Here is a 25,460-nt window from a genome sequence, read left to right as displayed (position 1 = left end):
ATAAAAATATTCATGCAGCTACGTAGATACTTACATTAAAAGCCACCCAAAACTAGAAGCCCAATTTTATTCTGACTGAACATATTTTAAAGACATCAACATTTGTATGTTTATATCACATTGTAAAGACTTTAAAGGTCTTCATTGTAAGCACTGCCAGATACTTTCAGTATTACAACTACATTTTTTAGTTGATCTTAAGTAGAGAATGTGTTAATATAGAATGCTTACTGATAAGGAAAGCAGTTTCAAGAGATGACTTCATCATTACTGTATATAGAAGGTGCTGAAATAATTGGAAAAGGGTTCACAGGAGGTCTATCATATAGAAGGCAGCATGTGAAATAAGGCATGGGAAACTGAGGAAATGAAATATGAAAAAAAATAACTGCCAGTCTGGTTTAATGCAAAGTAGCAGTAATACAAACGTTTTTAATGTGGGAGGAGTGCATCAGTGGACTGTGGCTTCTAGGAAAAGGCACTCAAAAGGAGGGAGGGAGACACGAATAGACTGGGAGCATAAAATAAATGTTTTGTGAATATTGTCTGTTCATTTTAGCAGGGAACAGTCTCACCAAGAGTTTCAGTTAACTTTCAGATTCCGGGGAAGTTGGTTTCCAGTTCCAGCACAACTTGCAGTAACCAAAAAAAAGCGCATGAGAATCAACTTTCAGAACTGTTAAACAAAAAGCAATTGTCTACCCCTTGTGAGATGACCTTCAGGATGCTGTAAGATACCTCACTGCTCTGTTTGGACATGGCTGCTCATTTGCCTGTAGGGGCTTTGAGCAGCCACTGAGGATCAGAAGTTGATTAGTAGTTTTTCAATAAATATTCAATCGCCAGTTTTACATAGGCCATGGCTAGACTACTAGTGCTCTTCAGTTATGGAAATTTCCACAAGTTGTATTGACATGTCCTTGTTTCTATTAGATGCTTTCTGCTGCTGCTACTATTTTTTCATTATTTTTGAACCATTGTTCCCTGGGTACCTTGTTTTTGCAGTGTTGAACGAAGTCTGAAGTGATAGTTAAAATGTTATCTGAAAATCATATAAGGCACTTCAAAAGTTATAAATGGCATGTTTTGGAAAGAAATGGAAGTACTTATCTGATTTACAGAAATGTTCATCATTTGCTTCTGGAGAAGAACTCTTCAGCCAGCCCTTATTGTGGTTGTTACTAGTCTACCCATGATCGTAAAGTTAGCTATAAGTTTAAGAAACTTATCTAGGATCCTTGTCTGAATGTTTACAAGTGGTTATGAATCCTTAGCTTGGGTATCAGAGACAAGAGGCTTACGAGAAAGCATGCAGTAGTTTGTTTAAGTATGTGAAACAGTGAAGAAAAGGAAGTGCTCGTAGCCAAGGCAATTTTTTTAATAGTAATTTTTAATACTTTCTATTCTGTCATTATTTGTCTGTGTTCTTTGTGAACTTACCCAGACTTTCATCTCCAAACCTCTCTGAAAGCAATGTGGCTACTCTTTTGTCTTTGGACAATTTAGATTTTTGCCAAGGAACGTTCCGGAGGTCAGACTAAATTTCTGTTGCAATTGTATCCCTTACATGAAACTGTTTACTAATTTTTTTACTTTTTTCTCTTAATAAGTCTTCACATACAAGTTTACTATAGAAATTGATACACAGTAGAAAATACAAGCTGTTCTTGTAATTATTTTTTAGTTAAAATCAGTAAGGAAGTGGAATAGCTCTTGTTGTGAGACTCCTTTGAGAGAGTATTTCCCAAAGCTACAGTTTAACATTCATTTTGACTTGAAACCAGCTTATTTAAATGTTCATTGCTAAGTATATGCAACACCACATGAAAACTTTGCATATAATATATTGATGTACCTTAATCTTCATTTTTCTTAATGTACCATGAAATTGTGACATTAGCTTTTAGTTTTGTGTGTATCTACCCTCGCATGACATATGATATTTTGATGTCAAAGCGACTTGTCTCATAAAACATGTTTGGTTTTAAGTGTCAAAGTGGCATTTCCTTTTGTTCAGTATAATGACTTTCTAGCCCTAACAAATTAACATATCACAAAGCTTATTCCCCACTGCCTCACTCATAAAAGCAGTATCCATTTAGCGAAAGTACAGACATATGTGGATCACCCCTGTGGTGTTTTATCTTTATCTTATCATCAAAGCTTCTAACTTGGCATGAGACTGGCTTTTCAAGCTCATATTTTCTTTGTAATTTTATTAACATTACCAAGAGTTTTATATACAGACAATAGAAAGCTTGGGTCTCATTATTCTTGACCATAGAGCTTATCTGCTCCCCTTTCATGTAGAGAAAATAATCCTTATTTTGGATACATTTTTCCCCTTTTTCAGTTGTGGACTTCTTTTTTTAAATCCAGAAGTATACAGCTTTGTTGTTGTCCAAGGACTGTTGAAACCCCACAGACGACAGGAAACTTTTTCTTTGTATGAAAACAGAACCATGCTGTCTCCCTTCATAAAAAACCCAATTGAATGGCATTATGAGTGCTGTTTTTTAGGGATGGGACTTAAGAAATGATGAAAGAGCCACAGAGAGAGCCAAGAAATGGTAGGCTTAATCCTGGTGCTGAGAGCTGTTCACTGTCCTTCCTGTCAGTAACTTTTCCTCTTTCCTGTCAACTCTTCACTTCAGTTTTGTACTGAGAGAAAGCATGTAGTATCTTTGAGCAAGTATGAGGCTTGATCTATTAATGATACCCTTTGAATTAGGTTCAATATATTATTAAACTTAATGCAAACTTTTTTTAGAGCAAACCAGTCTGTAGCTGATGGAACTTTTACCTTTTTTGTTTTCTTTGATGCTGAGTTCTTCTCACATCCACACAGAGACATAAGGAAATAGGAGTTCTGCAAGAAATGCAGTCAGATGGCACATGAAACATTGAAGTTCTCTTATTAACTTGGCACAAAATCACTTTCCTCCAAATCATTTTATGGACGGCGGAGAGGGGGAAAACCCACAAAGAAATCCCTAGCCCAGAGCTGCTTGATCTGTGGAAGTGGCAGGGCCAGGTTTCCTGCAGGGCTGGTTTCTGTCGCAGCGAGTGCTGCAGCTTTGCTGGCTGAGCGAGAGTTTGTGCTGGTGCTGTGCTGGTGCTCACTGGTGCGTGCCAGTGCCGCCCTGTGAGTGCTGCAGCCTCCCAGGGAATCAGGGCAGGAGGCACAAAGAGCAGTCATTCAAATCTGTCTCCACTCTGTCAAAACTGGAAGTTACCGAGGAGGCTTAACACTTGTTAGTTCACACACTGCTGAACGCACAGTGATGTGGTAGCCCTGGTTTCCTTGGAAAGCTAGGCTTTAAAATAATCTTCTATCTAATGAAACCTTTTTTTTTTTTTTTTTTCTGTACACTCCTGAAGCAATATAAAACGCTATTTCAGGCCAAAGCTTACCTTGTTTTCTTTTCATCCACGCGTGTGTATATCTGCCCAGGGTGCTGGAGTTCACAGCCTGGGGTTGGTGGTCATAGCCCATTTCCCTGGGTAACCCTACTGGGTCTAGCAGAGGATATTAAAATTCTGACTTGACTATCCTAATTAGGATAAAACTAGCTTCCAGTAATAGCTTCCCTCACTACTCTTCATTATTCACCTCTGTTAAGCAACATAAAGCAACTCCTTGGCTTGCTAGTATTTTTTTTTACTATTTCAGTACACGTTGAGGTAGCAGATCCACACTCAGACAAGTCCTCCCCCTGGAATGGGCAGGTTTGGGAATTGCTGCCCTTTGAGGTAACCTGCAGGTTTTTGCCTTTTGCAGAATAGAACTCTATGCTAACCACTGCCATTTTAGAAGTTTCTTAAATACTTCCCCCCAAAAAACCCAAATTGATTTTGATACAGAAATCACTTCCAAAAATACATGTTTTCTTCTGAGTAATGTGAGAATTCTTTGCCCTTGTATCTACAGGTAAGAAAAGTTGCAAGTGCAGTGGTTATCTAGTTTCAGGACTTTTTTTAATGTCAAAAATCATTAACAGCTTATCCCTGTTATTTAGAAATACTTCTAAAGATAAAGGAATCATATAACAGTGAGGTTTTCTACATTTCAGTTTGTCTTCAGGGTTTCCTTTCCATAAGGCAAGTCAGTAGTCTGCTGTTTGTAGCTGCTGTTTGACATTATTTCTAATTACCGAAGTCTTCAGGCTAAATAAACTGGGGGAAGTTGCCTTGTAGCTATGTATTTGAAATTTTCAAAGTAAGTGCATCTGTTGAAGTTTCTAATTAATCACTGTTAAAACATTGATCATGGTGGTTATGAGCTCTCCTGTCTACTTATTTTCACATAAAAATATTGATAAAATTTGCTAAGATTTGTGATTTTGTACTTGTCTTTTTTTTGGATATGGTAGGTGGTTTCAGTGTGGATTTGCACAAGGAGATGGAGGAAGATTTTCATCAAATTCAAATTATACTGTGACAGATTGTGCCATTTTTTATTATAAGACAAATAGTAAAAAATTATATGTAATCAAAACTTATAGTCGACTAAACAGGTTTAGGCCTCTTAAGCAATATTTACCTACACTTTCAATCTGATAGTCTGGCTTTTTAAGCCTTGTTGTAAGAAAAACACTTTTTTCTTCCTGTAACTGATCAATTTCAGTGTTTTAACTATAGATTTCAATTTGATTTAAAAGAAACCTCGTACCTGTGGGCTGTCTTCTAAGACATTTGTGTTTTTGTTTTAATACTATTTTTGAAGTTTTCCTTGCTGTGATTCATGTATTTTTGCTAGTGTAAATACTAGTTGGAATAAAATTGTATAGTCATCTGCGGATACAGAGATACATAAAAATAGAGCATAATCCAAATATGCTGAGGACAGATGGTATTAAAAAGAGTAATTGGCCATGTCTTTGTTGTACCTGTACTCCTGGACTAAAAATGTGTCCCACAATGAAGACCAGATTTCTATGAGTTTTTGTTGGACTACAAATGCAGTAATGGGAAAAGTAAACGAAAGTTGAATGTTGAGTAAGAATGCTTATTTCTAAGTTTTTAGTTAATTATTTTCTTGTAATAGCCAATTGATAGTAAAATCCAAAAATTCCAAGCTAACTAATTCACAGACAGACCTTTGAGACCTCTCTGATAAGAAAGAGTAACTTCATTCATCCTCTGGAAGCTGGTGTTTGATCCCACTGGAGGCTGCCTGAGAACCAGGAGCTCTTTGTTGCTTAGCATATTTGCTTGTTCTGCCTTATCTGATTCCTGTGCTCAGTGAGATTGCAATACGAGAGTCCTCCAGCCTCTGTGTCAAGGAATAGCCATGAGAAAAGCACTGTGCAAACACACAGGTTATCAACAACTTGTCTTAAGAGAGCTTGAAGTGTCTGGTTACTGTTCTGTTCATTGTGAGACTGGTGCAGTTAAACTGAGCTTGCTTAGACTCTGCTGAGTCTCCTAGGTGGTTTGTAGGGTTGGAAGATAATTTCTGTATAGGTGGACTAAATATAATGGGTGTTTTATTCAAAAAAGCCAGGCATTAAAAAAAGAAAAACAGATCTGAGAGCTGAATTACTTTCTTACACACCCAATACTTGTTATTAATAACAGTGGTAAGAAATCATGCTTTATCTGGCTTGTCTCATTTTAATCAACCTGCAAGAAACATGAAAAGACAAAACATTTGAGATTTGGTTTTAAACAAAATGTTCTTCTATAGTCTGTAGTTGTTAGGGGGGATGATAATCTCTTACTTTGCAGCACAGTAGTAATTAGTAATCAGCATATATATTATATCCATGAAGTTTGTGTTGAATTTTTCCTATTAAAAAACCCTCTATCTTCACTGTCTTTGTTTTTGTTACTGAATCTTTTGAAGTGGTGTACTAGGTACTATATCCAGACAGCTTTTGCCATAAGCTTGTAGCCCAGGAAAAATGTTCCATTTACCCTGTATTTTTTTTAATGAAGCAATCATTTCAGTTGCTTCAGTGCTACTAGGACAGAAGAAACTTGAGATCTTGCTATGATGACTATTCTTCCATAGCTGTTTGAAAACTGTGCCTTGTAAACCAATATCATCTGCAAACAAACCACAAAATGCAGGGATAGCAATTAATTGTGTAGGTGGACCAAGACCTGCTGTTAAGCTGTAAAAGTACAGAGGACAGGCATGGAGTCTCTGAATTTGGGGTTCTGTTTCATTTATTGCTGTAGAACAGTACTAAGACTCAAGCAAAGTACAAGGGCTGTTCGTAGCCTATTTTTGTGTGCACTTGTAACACAAAATATTTTCTGAGATTTATAGGGCTTTTTCCCACCTCAAGGACAATGTAGAAGTCAAGAAAATGCCCTTGTGGTGGCAGATAGTTTATGATGTCAGAGTATTACTCACAGTTCTGTGGCTCATATTTGAGGACCTCTGAAGCTCCTTGTAAATTGTACTTTATAGAATTGAAAAGGGAATAGTACCTATTTAACATTCAGAGTAAAATCTTGTTCCAGTCTTGAACATAAAGATGTACTTTTTTACGGCTGAGCCTTACTTGAAAAGCTTTGCTATGTCATGTGTCTCAGTGGGGTTCAACCCCTTTCTGGTAACTCTGGAAGACAGACTGCTGTCTATATGTAAGACTCTTGTCTGCCTCCCTCTTGCCTTTTCGATAGACCTAGCATATATTCAGGAGAAATCATTTGCATAGGGACCTTGCCTCACCTTTCTAATGCAATATCACACATCTTGTCCTCTTGTTCCTACATTGATTACTCAATATGCTTTCTTCCAGATATTAAGCACATAAAATGAAATGTAAAAATCACTCAAACAAATATGAGTGACCATATATCTCACTCATCTATGTCTTTTTGGTTATGGAGTAGTAGCTGAAGTCATGTGGGACTTTTGTTAGTGAAGGCAGTCAGGGTTGCCTTTTGGGCACATTCTATAACTGACTTCAAGGAGTGTAGTAATTTGGCTGGGATTCAAGAAACTGCTGATTGATACACAGCCTCTCCATCTGTTAATCACCGTCTAGTTAATCTCGTTATAACTTAATAGAAAATCAACTATGAATATTCACCAGATTCCTTTGCCTGCTCTCAGGGTCTTGGGTGTTGATTTTTCAGGCCACATTATATAATAACATATCAAATCTGAAATGCTAGCACCTACCCTGGTGGACTGGCTTTACATGGCCAAGCCTTGGTAGCTGGGGGTGCTTCAAGGTGGGCTTCTGTGAGAAGCTGCTAGAAGCTTCTCCCATGTCCGGCAGAGCTGAAGATGGATGTGCTGTGGATCAAGGCTGGACCAGATACAAATGGTGGTAACACCTCTGTGATAACGTATCTAAGATGAGAAATTATCATGCAGTTGACTCCTGGCAGGGACCTGCAGACCCATGGAGAGACCCCATGCTGGAGCAGGTTTCTGCTAGGACTTGTGACCCTGTGGGGAACCCCTGCCAATGCAGCCTGTCCTTGAAAGACTGCACCCCATGGAAGAGCGACCCACATTGTAGCAGTTTGAGTTTTTGTTCCCCGTGGGATGGACTCACAATGGAGAAGTTCTTGGAGAACTGTCTCCCCTTGGAGGAACCCCATAGTGCAGCAGGAAAAGGACTGATTTCCCTGTGCAGCGGGAGAAACCACCAGTGATGAACTGACCATAACACCCATTCCCTGTCTTCCTGCACCACTGGGGGACGAGGCAGAGCTGGGAAGGAGAGAGGGGTGGAGGGAAGGTATTTTTAAGGGCTTATTTTACTTCTCATGATACAGCTCTGATTTTGATAGCAGTAAGCCTCCTGCATGGATGTGTTTTCTTAACTATCAAAAAATGATAAGGTAAAGAATTTACCTTTAAAGTACTTTGAAACAGCAGCATTTTGTGATAGTTGTTAATACCTTAATTAGAAAGCAATGGTTCACTCCTACAGTATGAACAAATATGAATATTAATAATATTTTGGTCTTGCAAGTTCTCAAGTTTAGTTATTTCTGTTCTTCACAAACTTTTTCTAGCATTGTCACTATTGCTGCCATCCGTGGTAGGTAGTGATAGATCTTGCTCTGTAACTTATTCTCTGTTTCTAAGTACTTCTCCTTGGTTTAGCTCTCAATGGTTGTTTTCCACCCAGGAGCTCTGGCAGGCTTCTGGTGAGTGTGGGAGACATCTTGTCAATAAGACCAGGTCAGTGCTTCTGGTCTTCTGTATTCTTGCTTTTTCCCCTCATTCTTGAGCAATGAGCTTAGTCTGTTTTAGCTGTTCAAAATGTCCTGAAAGCTTCCTTTATATTCAGGCAGCAGCAAGATTAATTAGGTGACCAAGACAGCTCTCAAACAGCTGGTAGCAAATGAATCTCTGTCCACCCATCAAGAAGGCAAAATGGAGTGACTTTCACCACACAGGTGTTGCAGAGTCTGGCACGCAGTATTTGTAGGGGTTTTGCTCTCTCTGGCTGGTAGGATGTCTGGAGAGCAGGATGTCCAATTTCACGTTGGGGCTCTTCCATTGAGCCCCTGTCTCACTGGGGCTGGAGTTTTTGCTTTGTGATCTCTGACCATGAAGTAGAATGCATTGTGTAACATTGTTGCTTCTTTGTGAGGTTCTGCTGTTCTAACTGGGTGGAGAGTATGATATGAGTGGTTTTGTTCCAGAATATATTGTGAAAACAGGAAAGGAAAAACATTGTCCCGTTCAAAAAACAGGGTGTTATCTATGTGCTCAGCAAATCCCATCTTTTCTGACTGATGCTTTTCTAGATTATTCTTAACAACTTCCAGTGAAAGAGATGTTTAGGAGTCCTGTGCAGAGATAGAGATCTACATTGGATGTTTTAGGACTATTGTGTCATTTGTCTTCTGATGGTGATGGTGGTGGTGTGAGGTTGAGTTTGGGGGAGTAACATGCTAAGGCTAAATGTGCTTACATTGTGTCTGCTGTCTTGATTGAGCCGAGATCTGGTTGAATTGAAAGAATTTCATTTCCATATGTTGCTGGTATTCCACAATCAACAAATCATTAGTGAAGTCAAGACAAGTTTGTGTTCAGTTCTTTATACAATTAAGCTATTTCAAATACATTTCTTTTCTTCTTGCTTCAGTGATTATTTTTCCCTTCTCGTCTTAAGCATTTGCCCCTGGAAAATACCTGCTCAAATTTACCAGTACTAAATTGCCACTTTCTTTTGAAATGTAAAATGAGATCATCTTATAGCTTTAGATAATATTAGTTAAAATGTGGCTGTAAAGTGACAGTAAATAGTTATGCAAAATAGAAGAATTAATGATCAGTGCTAGTGAAGGCTGAATAAAGGGAAATCCACCATAGCTTGAGATCCCTAACAGCAGAATTGACATCTAACCAGCAGTTCCCTGATCTGTTTTTGTAGCTTGTTAATTTTGAAAATCTTCTCTTTGTCCACCTTTATTGTATTCTCTTATTTTACTTTTTTTGGGGACTGCTTCTCCAGTTTGCCATCACTTGTTGCTCTAATGAAAGCAATACAAGACTTTATGCCTTTCAGCTGTTGGTTCATGGTCTCTGCAAACTGCACCATCACTGTACTAATTGGCAGAAACCTTATGTTTTCCTAGAAACCCCTGAGGGCCTGGAGTAACACTTTTTTCTTTTTTTTTCCCCTCCCTTATTTTTAAATGACAGCTTGTATTACGAAGTACAGACTAGCCTGAAAAAAAGGGATCATTGATTTCATGCCATTGGCACTGTTCAGAATTTTGCAAATACATGAAGAGGCAACATAAAGTTATTTCAAGGTGTTCCCCAAGGGCAGTAGTCATAGAGAGCCACAGAAAAATTCTTTGTTAAGAAGTTGGCAAATTAAATACAGGACAGTAAGAGACCTCTCTCTCCTTTTATAGTAGAACAGAAATACTTGAAACCTACTGTGCCAAAGTCCTACTCTTTCACAGAGCATCACATCAAAGTACATTATATATTGTATTCTTACCAGATTCCTAAAGTTAGAGGGATAATATTAGCAGCAAATTCAAAAAGCACTAAAGAAAAACTGCCCTGTTTTTCTTTTTAGAAATTGAAAATAATGGAGAAAAAAATTGTTTTGAGCAGTATTAAAAGTCAAGAATGGGTCTTGAGTAACTTACTGCTTATTGTAATGCTTTGATTTTTGACAAAATAATTATAGATAAGATAGAGATGAAAGTGCTTTTAATGTTTTGGGTGCGTTTTTTTTCTGTTAAAACCCAGTATTATGTGGAAAATGGAACTTTAAATTGGGAACTGTGTTTATCTAAGCTGCTACAATGGAATCATTTGAGTAAGAAAATCATTGGGCCAAAATATCACTCACTGGCACAGAATTCTCTTCTGGTGCACATCACTTACATTATGTGTTCGAATTACACACAGGATTGAATGTACAATTGAATGAATGTACAAGTACTGTAACTGTAACTGTAAACTGAAGTCAGTACTAGTGTCATCTTAACTGTTTCTTCATATTCCTGCTGTTCTCCACATCTATGATATTTATTTTTTTGTAGGGCAAGCCTGTGAAAATGCAGTTGGCTACACTTCTTGTTGATTATAAAGGGGATAACTTCCTACATACCTGACTTTTATGAGAAAGCATTGGTTCTCTTGATTCATCTGCATAGATTATGAAAAAGTAAATTTACAGCAAATGTAAATAACCATAAAGACATGTAAAGTTTAATCTTGGGAAGAGAATTACATTTTATACAAGAATCCCCAAGAGAAAGTGAGTTTTACTTAATAAACAAAATTCACAATTTTAAAATATTTCCAGCTGAAAACTTTCTGTAATTCTCCCTTTTTGTAACAGACAACCTGGTATTAGAAATTATACCCTTTGGGTTGAATTACTGGGAGTTGAAAATCATTAATTTGTTAGATATTGCAAAGATCTACATCAACATCAACAGATAAGATATTGCCAAGGATGGAAATATTGCAGTCCTATTTATAAATTTATATAAATTTGCATATGACTTCTGTCTTTATTTTCTTTGTAGTTATTTGAACTGCTGGGCCCTGAAGGTTTTGAACTTATAGAGAAACTCCTACAGAACAGATCTCTGATTCTGGAAAGATCTTTGACTTGTGCAAATGATAACAGATTCCAGGCTCTCCAAGGTAAGTGACTACAATACTTTTGTTTCAAATCAGATAGAAAGTAGTTTTCTAATTGTTCTATTTCCAACATGTCCATGTGTAATTAAAAAATAACAAGCAAAGAAATCCCAGGAGACAATGGGGGAATGTATTTCTGGTCTTAAACAAAGGAATTCTGATTATACAGAAGAAACAAATACATATTGCATATATTTATTTAGTTTTCAACTGCCTATGGCCATGTGCAAATTTTGAATGTATTTACAGTTGAACTTTTCCTGTTTTAATGGATTACTCTGGAAATAATCTTATCTTCTATTATTCCTCACTTGCTTTCCTGCTTCCTCTCTACTGTCATCTAATGTAGGCCTTGGGGGAAGAAAAGCACAGTAACAACCACTTCTGAAAATAATAAATTCAAGCTTAAACATGAATAAGTGAGAGGAGGAATAAAGGGATTTAGATTTTGTACTGTCATTTTTACTTTTATAAGTTAATTTGTCTGCATTGAGTAATTATTATTTTAAAATAAGTTTTGCAGATCATTGTTTTAAAACAAGTCTTATTACTTTCTTCTCTGACAAAAATAAATCTGATAGCATATGGGTTGTAACTTGGGATAAATCTTACATGGATATAGCACCATGTAGCCCGTTGCGTGTTCACAGCATATGGAGTTAGAACAATGTGAATAGAGCCAGTAATGATGGACTTATATATCTCCACAATAATTTTAAAAGGCAAATGACCCCTTTTTAATGTTTGTCTTCAATAAAATGTTCCATAAGCAAGCGTTTAGAAGTTCATCTCTTGCTGTGCTAGTGGTTAAACTCATCAGAACAACTGTTAGTTTTACCAGTTCATGATTTCAAAGACAAATGTCTTGCTATGTAACAAGACTTTCTGTCCTGATAGTTTTCCCTTCTTAGGTAATCAAATAAAATATTGAAATACATTGAGTAGAAATGGAATAAATATATTTTCCTCCTATGTACAGAGTTTAGTTACAGGAGTATTTTCTCCTCACTTAGCAGAATTAGTATTTTGGAAGCTTTTATGAAATTATTCTTCATTATGCCATCAGTGAAATCTATCACAGTAATTCTTCTAGAATGTGGAGGAAGAATATTTTCAATGTTATGTTTTTCAGACAGTAGAAAACCATAACTGATTTTATGCTTTTTTTCACTGACTAGAGAATCCTTCTTTAACTGTGGTAAAAAAGTCTGTGATACTCAAGACAGCTTCTCTGAGATTGAAGATTCTCTTGGCCCTGAGTTCAGTCTTTTAATTTTAATAAGGTTTTTTTTCCTTTTTAAGTTGATCAAAATGGTAACGGGGAAGTCTTTCCAAAATTTCACTTGTTGAGGGGACTAATTTCTGTCTGCAGAAATTCAGTCAACTTTGAGTAATATGTGCCTTTAAAAAATTAGCACAAGTCAAGAAACTGTACATGTACTGCATTTTTGTACCATGCTGTGTTATTTGACTATTTGTTATGTAATTTAGTTCCATGGCAGTAAAGATGATCGTTGTGCTTATCAGACAAATCAAGTAACATTTCTTTGCCCTGGTGTGTTCAGTCTGAGTTAAATTTGGTCAGGAAAGTGCATCCATTGTTGTCCCCATTTAATATGAGAGAGTTAAAGCTGCAGACATGATGAGATTAATGTGGACATTTTGACAGTTTATTAGAATTTTTTTCAATACTCTTTAACAAGTTATTATTGCCTTATCCAGTATGCGTGCTGTGAGGTGTAGGAGTTTCACTCTTGCTGTAGGTGAAAACTAAGCAGCACAAATTGTTCAAAATTTCAGTCAAGTGGGTTTATTTTATGAAAAAAGGTTTTCAAGTTTTTCGCTTCAGAGTCTGGCTGCAAAAGTACATATGAAACATAACTGAGTTAAGTATTTAATATTCATTCAAACCTTCATAAACTAATAATCTGTTTGCAGAATTTTGAAAAATGACATTTAAAACCACCAATATTGTTAAAATGAAAACAAAATAAATCTTTCCCAGTTGTATATAAAAGACTTGGTTGTGTCTTCAGTTTTGGCAGTACTGATCTCAGAAAGGTGAATGTTACTGAGCACTTTTGGATTCCCTGCTCCCCTCGATTTATTGTTTACTGTAATTGTTCTGTGGTTCTGCTTCTTCTTGATAATCCTGCTGCTTATTGATGTAAAAGGAAGGAGTCCTTGTGATTGTATAGAGTAGGATAGATTTTCTCACTTGTTCAGGGAAATTGCATTGTGACTATGCTTTCAATACAATCATGTTATCTAGTATATATACGCTAATTGTTATGTGAAGTGGCTGTTTAAAAAAAAATCACCCTGTTTAATCTGTTGCCACACCATCCTGCTTATCAGTGCATGTAAGTGCAGTGATAAGAGGCAAAGTGGCATTTCCACTGTAGACAAAGTTATTATAAATACAGAAAATGAAAAATGTCTTTCCTTTTGCTGCTAGTCCACCCCCTTGCTTTGGGATTAAGTATATTTTAAATATCCTGTCTTTGTGGCATGACCTGGTAGTACTTTTAGATGTCTTGAGGCCAACTGCTGCACAGTCTGTGTAAAGATCAGCTGTTTTTAAACATACAATACACTCACACACACACAAACCCCCCAAAACAAGCATGAAACCAAATATCAAAACCCTGAACCTTTAGAATGAAACTGGGGAAAAAAGATAGAATCCAGTACTTATGGAGATGCATGCCTGTTATCATATTGCAGAACAGTGCAAGAAGTTTATAGGAGAAAATGCTAAACCAAATTATGGTTGTCAAGTCACAATTCAGTCTGAACAAGAAAAGTTGTTAATGAAACAGTATCGTCGGGAAGAAAAACGAAATGCCAGAAAAGAAAAACAAGCTGGGGAAGATGGAGAAGTTTCTGGAGAAGGCCAAATGTGCTTTGATCCCAAAGAGCTGCGGATGCAAAGGTAATAAATCCCAAAAGTTGAGAAATGCTTCTGTTGTAATTGCTACTTTAACATATCATAACAGTTTATTTTCTTCTATTTTGCTTTGGTGATTAGGTGATTCTGACTTCGAGTCACGTTTTATTACAAGCGTAGAATTTTTTTTTTCATATGAAAACCTAATTTTCAGGAAAGAAAGCAGTGATTTGCTTAATGAGAATCTTCTTGATCTCATCTATGTGGGCTGGAATTTCAGATTAGTGGGGCAGGCTATCTTTCTTAGCTCCTGTATGCACACTACTTGCTTAGGATTTATGAAGTCTGTACTAAATCTATCAGAACTATCTTTCTTTTTCTCTCTCAAGATTAATGGGTACTATTTTCCAAGTTGTCAGCTAGAAGGTAGTGGGAGGAGTAGAGGAGGGAAAGGATAAGGAGCAAATAAGCTATTGTGTTTTGTATTGAGAAAAATATAGTGATACTGGTATCTAACTGTGAAATCATGTTGCTGTGTTGCTTAAAAGGAGTCAGAACTGCTTTTAGGAAAGCCTTGCACTTAATGGATTGTGCTTACGAGTTTTATCTGAACCGTGTGTTTTAAGGTTTTGGTCTTACTAGTGGTGCCAGAGAATAACACTGTCAAATTTTTTTCTTTAATTTCCTACTCTGACTTTAATATACCATGCTCAGTTTTTGTCATGGCAGCCTGAAATAGGCAGATTACTGCAGGTATTTTTCTGCTCACAGAGAACTAGCACTTCTGAATGCTCGAAGCATGCCAGTCCTAAGTAGACAGAGAGAGAGGAGCATCGAAAAAATTCATTATCCACATGTCTATGACTCCCGAGCTGAAGCTATGAAAACATCAGCATTCATTGGGGGTGCAAAGGTATGTTGGTGCATGACCCTTCTTGAACAGTACATCTTTCCCAATGAGTAATGTGCAGCAGGGTTCTAGGAATCCAATGTACGAAGCAGTGCTTCTTCTCTGAGGGTTTTAAACACTTTGATACATTCTTTTTTTTTTTTTTTGACTCTGGAATAATCTCATTTTCAACTAATGTATTTGCTTTTATTTCTAGGGTCATTTAAATTCTTAAGATAATATTTTTCTGTCTTTTGGATACCTTTGGATTGACTTTAACAAAATAAATGCTTTATGAAATTCTAGATTGGATTCTGAAATTTAATAAAACAGAGTTATCTTTTTTGGAATTTTGGGACTGTTGTCTGAGTAGTAAAACTGATTATTTGCCATTTGAGGGGTTCAGTGCTAACTATAAAATGAATGACTGAGATTTCCTTTTGGTTTAGATTCATTTTTTGAAGGAAAGTGATAAAGCATTGTTCAAAGTGAGTTATACATAACGACACTTTCTGTTTTCATAGTTTTAACTAATTTTTCTGTAATACATTTTTAGGTGTTCTTACCAGAGTCAGTTCAGCGAGAAAACAATAAAATGTATGAAGAGGTGAAGATCCCTCATAGTGAACCAATGCCTATTGGTATTGAAGAGAAAATCGTTTATATTAAAGACTTAGATGAGGTGAGTATTCCATTTCAAAAATATTAGTTTTTAGTTTGTATGACCAAAATTCAACTGGAAATATTGCCGGTTTTTCCAGTTGTATGTGACAGGTAAATGCAGACAGTTAATTTCTTAACTATTAATTTGAAGAATATTCATTGGGGAACATACTTCAGTGATATAATCCCTTTCATGTTGACTCAGATTCAAGGAATTTCTTATCTGAGCTACTTGTTCATGGACTGCAGTTCTCAATTCCTTTGGCATTACATTTTCAGTTATTTATGGTTTTGAGCTGTGATGTGAATCACTGAAATGAAAGTATTACAGTGATTCTGCTCTCCTCTGAAGATCGCAGGAGAAAGTGAGCCTGAGCTTCTGTGCCTTGACCTGTCAGGTTGGCTTCTGACTGCACAGCTCTATTCTGCAGCAGTCTCAGGGTCTGATGCAGTTCAGGGGTGTTGAATATGGTGTTACAGGCTGTATGGGCCGTGAAGTCACCTCGAAATGTGCTTTGATGAGAGACAGTAAAGAGCAGACAGGAAAAATGCAGGTAAAACAAATGTTAACATTTCAACTTTTACTGATTTAAAATGGTGAAAAAGCTGAGATAAGGGAACTGAATTTCTTGTTAGTTATTTACAGTCTAGAACTTGCAGTACTCCATCACAGGTACCTTTTTACTCCTTGTTGTATATGTCAAGTCTATTGAAAAGTGGAAAATTTAGTATTGATTTGAACAGAGACATAAAAAGCAAGCTCTGTGTACAGAGAAGGTCTTAGGTCTCTTAGTTCTGCAGCATAGAACAGGAATACATTTTTTCCACCTTTTTCTCTCTGGGAAAGCAGGAAATGAGAATATACACAGAGCACTTTATTTGGATTCTGAGTAAAGATTGTCTTACATAAAGATTTAACTCTTTCAAAGCAGAGACAGTTTTAGAACCTGAATCTGTTCTGCTTAGGTGACAGTACCTAATGCTGTGTTTATGAATTGACTGACAGCCTTTAACCAGATTGAAAAATACAGCCACTGCAGCTGTTGTCATTTTATATGACAATATTCAGCATGACAGCTTTTTGCAATAAAATGTCTTTTTCCTAAGCTAAATACTACCTACTAATCTGTAAATTTTTGCAACAAATACCAATATTTCAAAAGGCAGTAAATGGTTTCAGAAAAAATATTGTTCAGAGAAAAAAATCTAAAATGAATAGATTGCAGATTTTTGCATATATAATATTTAAAATAAATGTTAACAATGCATCAGTTATACAAATTCAATAAGTAATTCTTTTTTGTAGCTTGTGTATCATCAAGAGGTCTGCTTTTCAGTTTTACAGGGAGATTTTGAAAGAGAAACAACCTTCTTCGAAACTTTACTCTTTGATATGTTTCTTATTACATGAGATCAAATAGAAGTGTCAACAACAAATACTATTTTGATTGTTTGAATGTGCATCTAATTCCTGCCCCCGAGTTTAGTATTGGTTTGCAACAACAGATGACAAATTTATGAATATATTTGTCCAGCTACAGGACTTTTCAGCTTCTTGATTTCACTAATGAAACTCATAGATTTGAAATTTGTTTAATTGAATTTTTTTATCAAGGAGCTGAAAGAGGGTGGAATTGCCAATGGGTAAGTTAAGATATACATACTTTGTCAAGATGTATCTTTGTTGGGGCAAAATACTTTTTTTTTGTTTTCTCTGCATGGCTATTTTAAATCTCTAATCTCAGAAACACCTTGGTTCATGTTTCAAATTTTTTGCCAATTAACTGGAGTCAGTTTAGAGAGCATGAAGATTTTCTGTCAATATGTTTTATTTTTGATTAATTAGTGTAAGCAAAAGCAGAAAAATAATGACTTTCAGGTGTTTCCTTAGCATGTATAGGTGCTCATAAAATCTGAGTAAGTGGGCAAGGACTAGAGATGACAGTAAATATAACTAGATGTTTCATGACTAGGAACTTCTAAAGGTATCATGAGGAAGTTGACAGTTCTGCTGCTGTTGACTGCTATGAGGTGCCATTAGTGGTAGGGTTTTGATGTAAGGCATTTAGTCTAGACATAAAGCTACTCAGCCTGTTTAACAAGTCAGTGTACATGCAACCCATAATCCACAGAGGAAAAAAGGCGCAGAACAACCAAGCCATTTATTGTTGCTGGGGTTTTGAGTATTTATATGTAGAGCTTTATAAGCACTTGCTATTCTCTGGGGAAATCCTGATGGTATTAAAAATTGTAAATACTCTTCTTCCTTTTCTTTTTAGTCTGTATGTTTTCATTTACATGAAAATAGTCTTAAGAACTCTCTATCTGTTTCTCATGAGCTATGTGATTTTGATCACATTGTCAGCAGTTTGGAGAGAGTATTTTTGTAATGTTTATTGCAAAATACACCGTCGCCTTTTGTCTTTGAAATTCCTTAGGTCAGAACTGAGTTCATGAGGAATTCATTTATATTTTGAATTGTTGGCCAGAAGTTAAAGCTCTACATTGTATAAGTTGGAAGTAATCTTGCATATTAAGTGATTTAAATATTAGTTAAGATTTAGATTTTCTTATTTCCAGTAAACACAGGTTGAGAAGAGATGAGAGAAATGCATTCCTCTAGACACTAGTTCTAACAAACCACATACTAACCACATTTTAAACACGTATATACTTCCTTTTTTAATAGTTTCTTATGTGGAAGTATAAGGCAAAATGGCAAAACTTCTATGAACCAAACCAAAGGCAGCAGCAGTGCCTTAAACCAGGACAGATATTAACACAGGGCTCTTTTTAATAGGATTGGCAGTGTAGCCAGGGTGCCTCTGTCACTGCACTCCAGAGTCAAGAAATAACACTGGTTTTAGTACTATATTATCTGAAATCTTATGGCTGGTATTTTCAAAGCAAGTATTTAGTTTAGTTAGGACCTTCTTGCAAAGGGTCAGAGATTTCCTAAAAACTTTATGACTTCACTATTAGTGAAATCACTGCCTGAAAGAACACGGATGCTATGATGAAACTCATATGAACTGACAAAGGTCCAAATTTTTATAGCTACCATTCCTACCTAATCCCATTCTGCACTGCAAATATGAGATCAGGAGTGACCAACCTTGCACAGTTTAGCAGCCATAAAAAACATTCCATAGCATGTCATAAACAGCTGGCTTCAGCACTCTCCTGCTTTCTGTGTTCTTTTTTCAGCTTTGTCTCCTACCTTTCTCCATTGTTATCTGAACTGCTGTGTCTCCTCCTCCAACAATCTCACTCTGCCTGTGTCATCTCATATTGTTTATTTTCTACGTGTGTTGAGCTGGGAGCAGGAGCTGGTGGCACAGAGGGAGCTGTGCTGCTGCTCAGGAATGTCGCTGGTGTTCAGAAGCAGAAGGGTGCACCGTGTCCCATGGAAGGAGTTGTAAAGGGCTCTTACCTTACAGAAAGCCAACAAATCCCAGCTCCGTTTGTAGATACCTATTTTTCTTAACATTTATTATTTCTCAGAGAACTGTGGTTTTACAGGTGATTCATAAATGACTGACTGGTCACACCAGTTTAATCTGAAGTATTATGGTTGTGCTATTTGTACAAGTGATGTGCCAGCTAGGTTGTTTCAATAATGAGAATTAAAAAAAAATGGGAAAGCACAAGCTTAGCTTTATCTTTGCTCAGTTGACATGCAGCTTGACCATTAGTGAAATATATTTTTTGTATTTACTATAAAGGTAGTTTCGTGCCAGGCTTTTTGCCAAATAAATGTACCTTTAAACTCATAAACTCAGGCCAGGGAAAGTTAATCTTCAAGACTGTGAAAACAGGTTTTATCTAAAAAATTGCTGATGGTGAAAAATGACTTCAGCTTTTTACCTAAAGTGGTTGTTCAGAGTAGGATTTATTTTTTTTTCCTTGTTATTTCCATTTCCCTTTACTAGCACTGCTTAATGATCTAAATAAGAAAGGTATTTTTTTCTATCTGCACTATGTGAAGGAATTATTACAAAATCAATATTCTCTCCTTTCCTGTAATGTTTTCTTGTTTTTAGACTTGTACAAAGTAAGTCTACTGAATAGAAGTATGCATGTTTTTGGATAAATTACATTTTTCACATCCAGAATATTGGATCATTAATTCCAAAGTTGATCTTAGTGCATATTTCAATTGCATATTTTCCAAACAGCAGTTGATAGTTGAACTATATGGAATAAGTGTTTTTTTATTGAAGTCTTGTCATTTATCCAATGAATTATGCTCAGAAATTGCTCTGAGAAGAGTCTACAAGTTCTGTAATCATTAGTCCCAACTTAAAACAGGGAAAACCCTGTTGGTCAAGGTGCAATTGTTTTAATGGCTGATAGTGTATATTAGGGTTTGCAGTCTGTCTTCGTATTTCAGTGAGAGCAGCTCAAAGAAGGTTGACAAAAATATTGGAGTTAAGATTCAACACTGATGCTAATCTTAAAGCCTACAAGTTTTGGCTTAATTTTTTTCTATACCTTAACTTAATGGTATTTTATCATGATTTTAGAATTCTAGATGCTACATGTAAAATTTCTGCATCAAATTGTTTGATTATTTCGCTTAGCATTAAATGAAGCTTTTAGGCATTGTTTCATTAAAAATCTAGGAATAAGTATTATTGCTTTGGCTAAAAGCAAGCAAAAATACGTGCCTCATGCCAAACCAGCAATTCATTGTCCATCTTGTATAAAATCATCATATTTTCCATTAAGACAATCCTATTTCTTTGTAAAAATAATTTATTAACTCATCATCAAAAAGATCTGTTGCTATGATATGCAAGCTGTAAAGTGGTATTCTGATTTTAAAATTTACCTGTAATCTCACATTGTGGAAATGCAGAGGTGCTCTGTGGCTGCTACCTTTGAAAGACACTTGCTGTGCTTGAATATAATTCATTGAATATAGTATTTTTAAACATGTGCCTCACTTGACTGCAGCTTTCACTGCAGATAGATGTGACTATATGATTTCCTGGATGCTAAGAAGTTCTTTTTTCTTTCAGCAATGGAGAACATCTTCCCGTTATAATAAATCAAAAACTATTTTGAAAAAAGGTCTTACTTTATTGATACAGCCTTTAATACTAGAAATGGTACCATAACAATTTTCTGCATTCACAAAACCTTTCTATTATTCTAATATGGCTTTGCCAGTAAGATGGGGGTTTTTCTTCAATAGGATCACTGATTTTAATGTGTGCCAGATTACTAACCTTATTTATTTTGTGGAACACCTTTAAAACAGAACAAAATATGTAAATAATTAAGAGAAAAAGGGACCTCATATGATCATGTCAAATAGATTTGATATGGTATTTGAAGTACAGGTACATTGCAGGGATAGCAAGGCTTTATGAATGCTATACAACTTTGAATTAATTGCATAATGAAATGGGAAAGTCTAGGTTCCTTGATTTAACATGACAAATGGATGTCAGCTCCAGTGAGGCAGAGTTCTTAGGAGCACATCTTGAAAGGATCAGCAATTACGACCACTCTCCAATAACCAGGAGTTTGAAAACTTAACACCAATGGAGAAGATTAGCAATGAAGTAGGCAGATATAAAGAAATAAATATGTGATTAAGAAATACTTTACACACAGATAATTTTGTCCAATAATCTGAGATTATTGTTCCATAGTTCCACCTATATCTACTTTCTCCTAATAGGAGAGTATTTTTGCATATCTGAAGTCTGTATTAAAATACATAAAGCAAGTTTCCTAGAATATCAGAATAAGAGCTTAAGCTAGTGCTGAAACAAGAGAGAAAAGAATGAACTCTCTCAAAAGAGCTGTAGTGAGAATAAAGATTTTCTCTTTTAAAGTAGTGATAGTGAAAGATGAAAAGAAATGAAATAGTCTTATATTTTTTGTAATTATTGTTTTCAAATAATACTTTGAAATGCAGTGGCACTTATCAGTAAGGATTGTGGTTTAGCTTTAGAATTTGAAAACTGTGATTTTTGACCCACCAAAAAGGTGTTTGATACTATTGCAGTCTTTGAGAGGACCTATCTCTTAATGCGGGATAAGAAATTGAAACTATTTTCTCTGAAGCATCTCTGTGTTTGGCAGCTGTGACTTCTCTGGAGTCTGTCATCCATTCTTAGTCCAACATTATCATAGACTTAAAAAAGACAGTAATATATACACTTTAGATAGTTAAAAATATCTTTATAAGCTACACCTGAAACACAAAAGTACAATATGTATATGGGGTATGTGTATATATATATTTTCCATTAATGCAGAGTTGATTATTAAAGTAACAGAGGCTTTTTAATAGACCACCATTTTATATATCCTTCTCTTTGCCTCCCATAGCTTGCCAGTTTTCTACTTTATTATTTTTAAGAAAGATTCATATGCAAAGAAGATAGTCAAGCCAATCTCTGTCTTTATAAGAGATGTATGTAGGATGCAAAAAAAAAATAAAAATGATGAATAATTGGAGGTAGATGAGAAATAAAGCATGATCTTATGTCAGATTCTATGAAAAGCAAAAGGTGGCTTTCACTGAGCAGCAGCCTGCACTTACTGGAACAGTATGTATCTGTCCACCATTGTGAAAGTAATAAAAAGTACACCTCTTTTGGGATGGGGAGGAATGAAGGTAAAGGAGGCAAATGTGTCACATCTCACATAAGTTTTGGAGGTAAGCATTATATAATTGATCTGATGTAAGCCTTTATTTGCTTAAACTACATCCTCCTTGGCCTATTTCTATGATATGACTTCTATTTTTGGTGTGATAATGTGGATCAAATCACTGTAATGTGACCATTTAAAAATAGACTATATTTACACAAATTGGGAGGATTTTTACCAGAAAAGTATAACAAAAACAGGCTTTTACTATTGTCCCATAGGAATGGGAAAGTATTGAAGATACTTTCTTATCATTTCAGTTTACCAGGATTACTGGAGAAATTGATAACCACTTGCACCCGCAAGTCTTTCCAGATTGTACAATATGTCTCTGATTTATAAAAGCAACCAGCATAGCAGTTAGCAATGCAACTCTTTTCTTATTTAAAAAACAGTGTCCTCTCTCTACCTGTGCCGTAAACCTATCCCTTGGTAGACTTACAGTAGATTTATTTACTTTGGTTTGACACTGGGCAAGTTGGATCCTTTTGTAATCAGACTGAATGAAAGTTTCCTTTGCAGCATGTGCAGTCTTAGCTCATCTACACAAATATTTCAGATGACTTTTCGATGAAATACTATTATTTCATTTTGACCAATAGGCTTCTCCTTGCTTTTCAGCTGCAATATAATGCCCTTACCTACCTTGTGGTGTCTTAAAAGGGAGTGCTTAAAATTTGATCTGGTCATTTGTTCTTTCAGTTGCATTTGTCCTAGTCTCATGTGCAGTTTAGTTCAAGACCTTTTCTAGTCTTATGCTTTTGATTCTTTTATGATTACCAAGGCATTTATCTTTTTTCTTTAAAAATCAGTTTCCAGGTGCTGCTAGGATATAGTAGATTGTATAATACTGTGTGAATTGACACATACAGGTGACCACCAAACCACAGCTGCCATGCAAGGCTGGGTGGCAGAGGCAGGCAGAGGTGGAAGAGAGTACAGGTGGCCTTGTTCCTGATAAGTAACAGCTGTGTTAATTACCCAATACAGCCTCACCCTTGATAAGTCACAGCTATATCCAATAAGGATAAGTGTGATAAAAGGCAGTGGGTTAGCTGGGCAGGGGAGAACCATGAAGGAGGAGGGACCTTGAGGAAGAGGGAATGAAAGGATCATGAAGAAGAAGGATCCTGGGGAGAGAATCACTGCTGTGAGGTCAGTCTGGGTCTGCAGTCACAGTCTAGCTGGGTAAAAGCTGCAGTCAGAGCCTGCAAACTGATACCTGCAGTCATGGTTTAACAGGAAATAGCCAGCAGTCAGAGGCTGCAAGGGAAACCTACAGCAGAAGCTTGCTGCAGCCAGAGCCAGTGAATAGTTTGAGTTAGGATGGCTGAGCTGTCGAGAGGAATAAACCAGGACCCTTTTCATGCTGTGATAAACAAGAAGTCTGTGTCTCAGCTCATTTCTACCCTCTAACAAGAGGGCTGCTGCACACACATAGGCCCAGGCTCCCTTAGACTTAACTCATCCCAGCAGGCAGAACCACACAGGGACGCTGGCTCCCCAGTGAGCACAGGGGGAAAGGGAGGTAGCAGCCCCACTACCAAAACTTGATATATCACAGGGCTTTGCACCTTTGAGTTTATCACAGGCTGTTCCTTCATGATCTCTCTCCCAGCGGGAGGCTCAAGCATGTCTGTGAGAATGTGTTAACACAGACATCTTCTCAGAATGCTTTTCAAAATAGGCAGAGAATGGACAACACTAGGCATAATAAATGGAGTTTTCCCAAACCAGCATTCCTAGCAGTCCCAGCTGCAAGGTCATTTTGAGCAGAACTGTTACATCCTTGTCAAATCTTCTGGTTTGAACCCTTTTGTTCCAATGAATACGTTATAGATTTTTTTTTTTTTTTTTTTTTTGTGTTAGGTTGTTTATTTACATACTCAAAATAAGACCCTTTTAACATCTTGTAAGTTTGATGTTGTTACATGAACAAACTGTATGTAAAACACTTGAGGTGTCAAGAAGGGCAAGGATGCTGTGAAAAACTGGTAAATATGCTATTCATTGTATCAGTCTTGGCTGTGTTTTTGTGTGCATTTTTATTTTGAAGGACTTGATATTAATGACAATGGGCAAAACCCACTAGTAAGTGCAGATAAAGCAAGAAAAAATCCTTCTGAATAAAAAATAGTGTTTTTGAGTGTCCTTTCATTAGTGAGGTTGTAATTGAAACTTTAACAGATCTTCTCATTTAGAGAGACTTTGTTTATTCTGTGTGCAACTTTTTTTTTAAAGAGGTATGTAAAATCTTGAGTTATCTCTTCTTGGGCAGAGAATTTCAAATAGAAGAGCAATTAATTGATAATGGGGGTTAAAGTCTAATAGGGACATCTGTACTTGTGAATATAGAAAATTTCACTTCTTCTAGTCTGTTCTTTAGACTAGCATGGCTGTGTGTAATACACTTAGCAAAAATTGCTTTAAAAAATTTAGCAGATACTGTCTTGTAAGAGTTACAAACAACAATAGTTGTTTAGGTTTCTCCTTTTCATACAAGTAGTAAATATGAACAAGGAAATGGACTTTTTAATATTAACATAAGATAAAATTGACTGCATCTGATTTGAATGAAATGTTAAGCCTGTTTCATTTTGTACACAGCTGCCAAGTGTGTGTATATTGTGTAGTGCTGCCTCTGAAATAGTTGAAAATCTGGTGGGAACACTTACAAAGGCAAACCAGTAAAGGGCACCAGCTGCTGAAAAACACCTGCTGAGCCACTGTGGGAGTAGATGCAGCTGCTTGCACGTAGAAGTAATCTAGCAAAGTACCTGCTTTTGCCTGTCAGGGTTTTAATTTGTGTAAAGATTCATCCCATAAAACTGGTTCTGAATACTTAAAGAAAAAATGAGGCACCTTTTTTTTTTTTGATGCAGAAGAGCACCACTTATGAGCAACTTTGTCATTCTTAGAAGTTTAAGTTCTTCTTTTAAGAAAACACAAACCCAGATTTCGCTGCCAGAAGTCCCGTCTACACTGTGTGTAGTGTGCTACACACAGTGATGCAGCCAGTCTGGAGATTATGCTACCAAAGAGGAAGTTTTCTGTTTTTGTTTGGCTTAGTTTGAGAAATGTATCTCAGGAGGGTTTGTGAGAGTATATATTCCCTTTTTTGTAGTAGCATGTGTCATTCACTGTTGATGCTAATGGACAAACAAAAATAAGTTTTACAATCAGAAGTAATTACACAAAAGTTCCAAATAGCTTTTAAAACTGTTGTACTTTTTGTCTTTTGGTAT

General features: G+C 36.2%; 1 protein-coding gene across 1 annotated transcript in view; it reads left to right on the top strand.

The window, feature by feature from the left end:
* ASCC3 (activating signal cointegrator 1 complex subunit 3) overlaps positions 1 to 25,460 on the top strand; it is a 263,876-nt gene that overhangs the window by 30,622 nt on the left and 207,794 nt on the right. The window contains exons 5-8 of the mRNA XM_063389711.1: positions 10,984 to 11,104; positions 13,829 to 14,036; positions 14,763 to 14,904; positions 15,437 to 15,562. Of these exons, the coding sequence (XP_063245781.1) occupies positions 10,984 to 11,104; positions 13,829 to 14,036; positions 14,763 to 14,904; positions 15,437 to 15,562 (597 nt within the window). The remainder of the gene's footprint in view (positions 1 to 10,983; positions 11,105 to 13,828; positions 14,037 to 14,762; positions 14,905 to 15,436; positions 15,563 to 25,460) is intronic.

This window comes from Prinia subflava, chromosome 2, assembly GCF_021018805.1.
Source record: "Prinia subflava isolate CZ2003 ecotype Zambia chromosome 2, Cam_Psub_1.2, whole genome shotgun sequence".
NCBI classification, from domain to species: domain Eukaryota; kingdom Metazoa; phylum Chordata; class Aves; order Passeriformes; family Cisticolidae; genus Prinia; species Prinia subflava.
Note: the sequence above shows the minus strand (reverse complement) of the source record. Positions and strands in the feature narration are given on the sequence as shown.